This window comes from Asparagus officinalis, chromosome 6, assembly GCF_001876935.1.
Source record: "Asparagus officinalis chromosome 6, Aspof.V1, whole genome shotgun sequence".
Lineage (NCBI taxonomy): Eukaryota > Viridiplantae > Streptophyta > Magnoliopsida > Asparagales > Asparagaceae > Asparagus > Asparagus officinalis.
In genome coordinates this window covers 65,895,585-65,904,239 of record NC_033799.1, presented here as the reverse complement: position 1 = coordinate 65,904,239, position 8,655 = coordinate 65,895,585, and the positions used below count along the sequence as shown (strand labels likewise).

The following is an 8,655-nucleotide window of genomic DNA, read 5'->3' as shown; positions in this document are numbered from 1 at the left end:
ACTAGAATTTGCTAAAAGACTTCATAGGGCTGGAACTTTTGCTAAAAAACATTTAACAAATTGGCAGTACTATATTTTATATTTTTTACCGACAAACCATATAAAAGGACATATCGTCCAACATTTTCACTAATATATCAGCCATGTAAGGGATATATCACCAAAAAATTACAAAAAGAGGTAAATGATATTGTAACCAAATCGTTTTGCGGCAAGCCTTGTAAAAAAATATATCAGCTACATCAGAGATACTTAAAACAATACGAAAAATACATATTTTAATATTATATCCACATCCAAATCTGTCCAGATGGAATTTATATCTCGATATGGACCAGAATATTCGGATTTCTGCATACCTAGATGCATCCCTAAATACATAACTTGCAAATTCACACAATACATAGGGAAATATATACATCTTAGCATGTATCTCTTGGGCTTTTCTATATGATGACAATTTGTATATCTCAGAGCACAGTGCATATGGTACAAAATACCTTATGATAAGTTGACACGAATTGTAAATGGATTTCAAACCGATATAGAAGGATCTTTTTGCATATCTAACAAGTCAGCAATTATCAGGAAAATCTAGGATAGTCATCATATGATACAATACTAAAATCTGTACATATTTTTTGTACACATCTGTTAGGTTAATTCACGTTGCAATAGTTTTTATATCATTCGATATGCTGCACATCTCATGAGACAAGATACCATCAAGTTGACTCAAATTGTAAATGGATACCGTATGGAGTTAAAAGGACCTTTTAGGTTTCAAGTTTTCAGGTTTGCAATGGGTCGCAAACATATGCAAACCAATTATCCTGCCAATAATTTTTCCTCTACTCTTTGTCGAGAATAAAACCAATCTCAAAATATCAGAACAAATATAATTGTGACAAACTATGTGAAATTGACATTATGGTGATGAATTGATGATTAGACACATTCCAACGTAGAAACTTTAAAAGTGGATATAAAATAAATTTATTCCAGGGGTACAACTGATGGATTTCCATGAACTGTTGTATATTGGGTTTCAACTCATCTATGTGCTTCTTCCTCAATCCACCAACACCATCCGCACTCATACTAAAATACAACATCTTCTGTGCTCATAATAAATTAAAACAGCAGCAACAATATTTGTATTAACATTCATGAGATTTTAATGCCCATAAATCCTTTTCTACAATTCAATTCTGCTTGCTCAAGTCAGTATTTGTTGGACATATTAACTTAAAACACCTATGTCCCTGCCAACCTATAATTTGTTCAGCCTTTTTTATATTTAAATAATGAGCCCCTTAACGACCACAATCATTCTTTCAAAGTCAAACATTGAAAAGATGGATTGAATTGTAAAGCCGAGAACTGAAGTGTGGTCTAAATATTCATTTCTAAAAACTGTACCTCGGACATATTCTTCAAGCCACAAGAAAATTCAGATTATAAGTTCTAGAGACAACTGAGGTTTAAACAATAATGTGATTTTTATCAGGAGATATGGACAAAGAAGTCTTTTACAATTTGTTTGATTAAATCAATCGAAGATCCACAGGCATACCAATATAATTGTCCTCCTTAGAAGATGGAAATAAGATCTTCACTCCAGTCTCTTCTTCAATTTGTTTCTGTGTACATCCCCTATAACCAGAATGAGAATAAGTTACGAGAGAGTTTAAACTTATTACACTTATAAGACATAAATCATAGCATTAGATGTATATTCCCATATTATAAATTAGAGGGTAAATAATATTCTCATATACAAAAGGGAAGATCATGTTAAAGTCATACCCTTTTCCTTTTATGAAACGAATTAAAGAAGCATCTACCTGCAGAAAGAAAATAGCCACACCAAGTATTTATAAGTGCAATCACTCAGGTTTTCTTAATATACTGTCAATGAAGAAACACATAACCATTACAATAAATCTAAGGTAGAAAAACTGATGCATTATGAGGACTGTACATGAGCATAACCAAGTAGATAAAAAACGAGCAGAGATCAGAGTACGTCTGGTAACAGTCAACTTCTAAATCCTTAACAATATATACACTTATAACCCTACCTGATGATCCTAGACCACTGATTCATGATTCTATTCATTATAATTTTTAGACATTTTTGTCACTCAGATAATTGAGAAAAAGGTTTTGTTGTTGTCGTATCTCACTCAGACAATTATTCTCATCAACTCCAACTTTTTTTTAGTACATTATTTTGCATGTCTTGACTCTTGATACAAGGATGCAAAACTCCTATTATAAGTACATATCCAAGGAGAAATGTGCCTAAGTTTTTACTTTTTTGTGCACTTGAAAAGATCCAAGTTAGGTTACCCGGACACTTCACTTTTGGATGTGGTATCTATGTCCAACATGTGCCGGGCACGGATTTGCAGCAAACACCCCATGGACACGTGTGGTTCAAAGCTATGATTTAAAAAAAAACTCTGTACAAATTGTGATTTTTTATTTGAGCTGTGATTATTTTTAAGTTTTCTATTTAATTTTATTTAAGCTGTGATTTATTTTTTATTTTTTATTTTTTGTTTCGGACGGATTTGCAGCAAACACCCCATGGACACGTGTGGTTCAAAGCTATGATTTAAAAAAAAACTCTGTACAAATTGTGATTTTTTATTTGAGCTGTGATTATTTTTAAGTTTTCTATTTAATTTTATTTAAGCTGTGATTTATTTTTTATTTTTTATTTTTTGTTCTACAACCTCTACCTGTTGATAAGCCCCTGAGACTGATGTATGCTCATTCCTCTCAGACAAATTCTCCATTTTGCAAGAAACTGTGGATTGTTTTTCCACAAAACTTGTAGATTGATTGTCATAACTTGCAGAATTCGAACTCGATGATGATACTGTACCAGATCCTGGTACATCTTTGATATCAAAAACATAAAAAGAAACACAATGATGCACTTCATGGAATTAATATCTACCATCAAATTCTTAAATGCAATCAACTGCTCGGTATGAATGGTTAGAATTTGTTCTAAACTTTTTGACAAAGCATCATGCCACTTTGATTACAAATGATCTAACAGATGCCATAATATCAAAATGCAAAGCAAAGTACTTGTTGATGGGAATTCCTCGTTTTTGAAACAGATCATAACATTTAAGCAGCTAGTCAAGTAAGAAACAGCTGCATACATTATCACACTACTCAATGTTTTGTAGGATTGCCAGAGTTTTCAAGCTATAGACTTCAAAACTGACTATTGGACTGAACAGTCTAACTAAACTGCTCATTTGCACAGGTTTAAGACAATAAACACACTAGAATACTGATGCACCTTACACAGAGAATTCCCTAAAACTCAATGTTTATAAAAAGCGGAAGTGCAAGGTGAAGCGTTACATCCTTTAATGAAGCGAAGCGTAAGCCTCATGAGTTTAAATATTTTAATTTTAAAGCTCGTAAAAAGTATGAACACATAACGTATAGTGGTATGATAATTTACAAATAAATACATTCATGTCCTGATTAGTAAATAAGAATTAAATATGTGAAGTATAGATGCAAATTATAATAAACTAATAGGCATACATAACTTATTTATCTTATTTACGCTCACATGGTCATATTGAAGATACATAGGAGCATTCTCATGTTAGTTAAAAATACTTTTATATCCAATCCTGTCTAAGCGTGTGCTTCAAAAGAGAAGCGCTTCACGAAGCGTGAAGTGCACACTTCGGTTATGCTTTAAGTGATGAAGCGTAAGCTTCAAGGGATAAATAGCTTCTCCTGAGTTTCGAAGTATTTACCCTTCAAAAAGTTATGAAGCGAGTTTCAAAGCGAGTTTCAAAAAAGCTTTTTCAAACATTGCTAAAACTAATGCTGAAAATAAAAGAATCAGAAAGGATTAATCCTTGGGGACATCTACCATTATAACTCAACAATAAAGGGCATTATCTCAAACATAATTCATACTAAAGGGAAACCAGACAAGTCAGTTACATGTTTAACATTAACCCATTACGAATTCGTTTGTACAAACAGTCTGAATAATAACCAAGGAATCCAATAGCAGTAGGTGTTTTCAGCGAAAGTCATTTCCATTGTCGATTCCATTAAAACTTCAGTCGTTTACAGAAAATTACAATGAAAATAAGCAAAAAAATACAACTCTCGAGAAAATAACACAGAAATTGTTTATCAACTCCTGCTTTTGTGGGACTTTGCCTGTGCCGGGAGTGCTTTGGCTCGTGGACCACCGATTCACAGATCGTGAGGGGGTTTAAAGATCTTTCCTTCGTTTATCGAAGTAAGAATGAAAGTCAGCGAATATCTTATCGATGTAAGATGTTCACTCTTCCAAAGATCAAGTCTGAGCTTAGATCTTTAGGAATCACCAAACGTTGTTTATGAAAGGTGAAAATTCTCTCTCTTTTCCTCAAGATTATCGAAAGCCCAAGTCTTTATGCTCCAATCTGCTCTCTGTCCTTTATTTCGTGTCTAGGGAGGTATTTATAGGGGTAAGAGTGCATAACAGTGAAAACGAGGGCGAGATAACTGACCAAACGACTGTTCTTTGGCCGCGCCAGTCCATGCTGCCGCGGCTATTGGCGCGGCAGTATGGCCTGCCGCGGCCAAAGGAGCGGTTACCATCACGTTTCATTGTGCCTGAAATTGTTCTCCCACGACCTTTAACCACTTTTTTCATAGTTTAACTGCTTGTCCACGTCAGCACACGTTCTATTTCTGATATGCCTCCACGTGGGCTTCAAAAAATCATCGTATAACTGCCTTGTAGCCGCCGCAGCACCCCTTGTAATAGCCGCGCCACCAGAGACTGTCGCGTCTTAGCCGCGGCACCATAGGCATGGGTTGCCGCGCCTTAGCCGCGGCACCATGGGCTACCGCGCCTTAGCCGCGGCACCATGTACTACCGCGCCTTAGCCGTGCCGCCATGTACTGCCTGTTGGTGTGTACATTGTTCTTCCATGTTGTCTCACTTCTTTTGAATGATCCCCTCTGATTAAGAGAATGACGTTTATCGTCTTCTCTTTGTCTTGAGTAGTATTTGGATGTCCGTAAGCATTTTTTAACGCCTACAGATACCCCCTCCAAAGTATCTCAGACTCATCATTTTTTAGAGAGGGATCTTGAACACTTTGGATATGATAAGCTTTCCTTGCAATTTCTCCAGTGTTTTGTTGAGGAAGTTGCGTAGAATGGTCTGTGAATGGCTTCAATTCTTGACTTCTTCATCTTTTAGTCTATTCAGTACTTTATAGAATAGCTAAGATTCCTCCGGTGCTGTGTTTATCGCGTGGCCGTTGTCGAAATCTTGAATTAGAACTGCCGTTGAAGAATAGAGAAATAGTTTATACTCATATACTATATTGGAGTGTTCGGGAAATAGTTTAACCTCATATACCCGTTGGGAAGTGTTTTTGTTGAAATATTAATAGGTCTAGGGGCTTATTTGTAAGTTGTAGGGGCCTATATAAGCCCATGTTATCTCATGAATAAGATTAGGGTTTCTATTCCAATTTGGTATCAGAGCACAAAAACCCTAGCCGTCAAAACCACACCTCCCCACCCTCCAGCCTGTTCCGGCCCAGTTCCGCGCCCCCAGGAAACCGCCCTGTCCCGCCCGTCAGAATCACCGTCTGCCCCGCAGAACCCCCTGTTCGCCCGCCCAGAACCCACCCCTTTCGCGCGCCCTTTTTCAGCCTGAGATATCCCCCCCAGGCACACTCCTGCTCTCCGTAGCTACCTGCAGATCCCTGCAGACCCCCCTCCCCCCATTGACCTTTTGCAAAGAAAACCACCAACCCCCCCCCCTTTCAGCTGCAGACGCGAGAGACCCCCCCCCTTCCGCCTCCCCACCCACAGTCCTCTCTCTCAGACCCCGAACGCCTCCCATCACCGCTTGACGCGAACTGCGCGCCCTACATTCACCGTGTCGGAAGCCTTCGAGGTTTGACATGGATTCCCTCGACTCAGTCCTCGAACTGATGACAGGAAGAGTATATATCTCACGGCGATGAGATATATCACTGTTTTGGTTCTTGTTTCCTCTGAGAAACGAGAATTGGTTTGAGATCCTACTCTTGTTGTGCAGCAGAGGTGCTGCCGAAATTTTTACTGCGCACAAGGGTCGGAAGAGAAGGTGAACAGGTGGTGGGTCTGAAGCCTATTCGATGGAGGAGATCATTAAGAAGTTGAACCCCGCGGAGGTATCAACTTTGATGAAGCTAATGAAGTTGTCGGCTGGTGAGAGTGCGACAAAACCATCAAAGAAGTTGGAGCTTCCGACCGTCGATCTGAAGCTTGATGGACCGAGTACTTATCTGAGCTGGTCGCGGCGGGTGAGATACATCCTTGCAGGGAGGAACCTGGAGGGTTACTTGACAGGAGAGGCGACAGAACCGGAGGAGGACTCGGAGGGAAGAGATGAGTGGAAGTCCACTCATATGTTGGTGTACATCTGGCTTCTCAACTCGTTGGTCCCGACGATCGCTGCCACGGTGGATGGTATTGAGAAGGTGAAGGACGTCTGGGAGAAGTTGAGGAGGACATATGATGGAGTGGGGAATAACCTGAGGGTATTCCAGATTAAAGGAGAAATCGACGCCACAGTCCAGGGAGAAAGGACCTGTGGCTGGATTATGATCATTTTTCTCCCCGGGCTAGCTGCAAGGACCCGGGATGTAAAGAGCGGGGGGCCTTTCTACAAGAGAGGACTATGGTATTTCTTAAAGGATTAACATCAGAGTTCGCTCAGCGAATCGCATTACTGCTAGCTCAGCCGAAGATTCCCTCGCTTGAGGAGGCTGTTTCTGCTATGATTCAGGAGGAGACTCGCATTCGGCTGCAGGGGGGACAGGTGGACTTCCTGTGGTGAAGTCAGCACTGGCAGCCTCTAGCAACACTGGATCTAGGGGAGAGACCCGACAGTGTTACAACTGCGGTGCGGTGGGTCATCTAAGGCATGCTTGCACCAAACCATCAAAGGAAGGAGATTCGGGTGGACGTGGACAGTTCGGAGGTCGTGGTCATAGCCGTGGGGGTCGACGAGGTGGAAGAGGAGCAGGAAATCGGGCGAATCTGACGGTAGCAGAAGAAGAAGAAGCTGAGGTGGTCTTTACAGAGGAGGATCGTGCTCTCCTGACGATACTCAGAAAAAAACAGCAAGTAGCAGGAGATGGAAACTTGAAGAGTGGGACTGAGGAGGCATCCACTTCGCTCTTCGCCAGAGGCAACGCTGCTACCTATGCTCATCCGACCAAAGGTACTGATGACATACATGTTCTTGCTTCTATGTCTCCCAACAGATCATCAGAGTGGATAGTCGACTCCGGTGCGTCTCGTCATGTGACAGGTAATGCTAGTGAGTTCTCATCATATACTCACTTAGCATCGCCTGATAGTATTCAAACAGCTGATGGTACATTTCAGCCGGTGGTTGGTAAGGGTACAGTCGATTGTACTGGTTCTATAACTTTGTCCAATGTGTTGCATGCTCCTTCCTTTCCAGTCAATCTTTTATCCATTAGTTCTATCATCCTCCAACTAAAATGTATTGTTTCTTTTGATATTCCCAAGGTGATCTTTCAGGAGAAGGGGACAGGACGGAGACTTGGGACTGGCACATGGCGTAATGGACTGTGGTATCTGGATCGTGAAGGGCTAGATTCAGCTTTGGTGTCAATGGTAGAGAGAGCAGGAGTAGGATCTGAGATGAGTACTGAGAGTGTGTTGATACTTCATCACAAACGCTTGAGACATACTTCTTTCGGTGTTTTAAGTAGGTTGTATCCATCTTTATTTGAGAAAGTAAATAAAGAGAAACTTGTGTGTGATGCATGTAAGTTGGGAAGGCTTACTAGAAGCTCTTATGTTAGTTCTGATCATAGGAGTTCTCATGCATTTGATATGATACATTCAGATGTGTGGGGGCTATGTTCCACAAGTTCTATGAATGGATACAAGTATTTTGTTACCTTCATTGATTGCTTCTCTCGCGTTACTTGGTTATACCTGATGAAGAATAAGAGTGAAGTGTTTGGCTGCTTTCAAAACTTTCATAGGAATGTTCAGACTCAATATGGAGCAGTGGTGAAGGTATTGAGATCTGATAATGGGACAGAGTACACCAACAGAGTGTTTGAAGAATACTTGTCATCTCAGGGAATACAACACCAGACTACATGTCCATACACACCGGCTTAGAATGGGGTAGCAGAAAGGAAGAACAGACATCTTTTAGAGGTTGCTAGAAGTATGATAATCTCCATGAATGTCCCAGAAACATTGTGGGGGCAAGCAGTGTTGACTGCAGCGGCACTGATCAACAAAATGCCCTCGAGAGTACTGGATTGGAAGTCTCCGTGTGAGACGTTGAAAGAAGATAATGGTGGGATTCTTCCACTGAAAGTATTTGGTTGTGTGTGCTTTGTGAAAGATAACAGACCATCAGTCGGGAAGCTTGCCCCTAGAGCGGTGAAGTGCATAATTATGGGATATTCTGCTACTCAAAAGGGATATGTTTGCTGGAGCCCGATGGAGAAAAGGCTGTTCGTGAGCATGGATGTGTACTTTCGTGAATTTGAGCCATATTACACACAGAAGGTACCCTCATCCGTTGGTGACTCGCCCAATACTGGA

The 8,655-nt window shown here is 40.4% G+C and overlaps 1 protein-coding gene across 1 annotated transcript in view; it reads right to left on the bottom strand.

Moving 5' to 3' along the window:
• The window catches only part of LOC109846262 (A-kinase anchor protein 7 isoforms delta and gamma), a 14,172-nt gene extending 10,985 nt beyond the window's left edge, over positions 1 to 3,187 (bottom strand). Inside the window, exons 1-4 of the mRNA XM_020415487.1 lie at positions 3,109 to 3,187; positions 2,751 to 2,911; positions 1,810 to 1,877; positions 1,577 to 1,656 (exon numbers count right to left, since the gene is read on the bottom strand). Of these exons, the coding sequence (XP_020271076.1) occupies positions 1,577 to 1,656; positions 1,810 to 1,877; positions 2,751 to 2,911; positions 3,109 to 3,187 (388 nt within the window). The remainder of the gene's footprint in view (positions 1 to 1,576; positions 1,657 to 1,809; positions 1,878 to 2,750; positions 2,912 to 3,108) is intronic.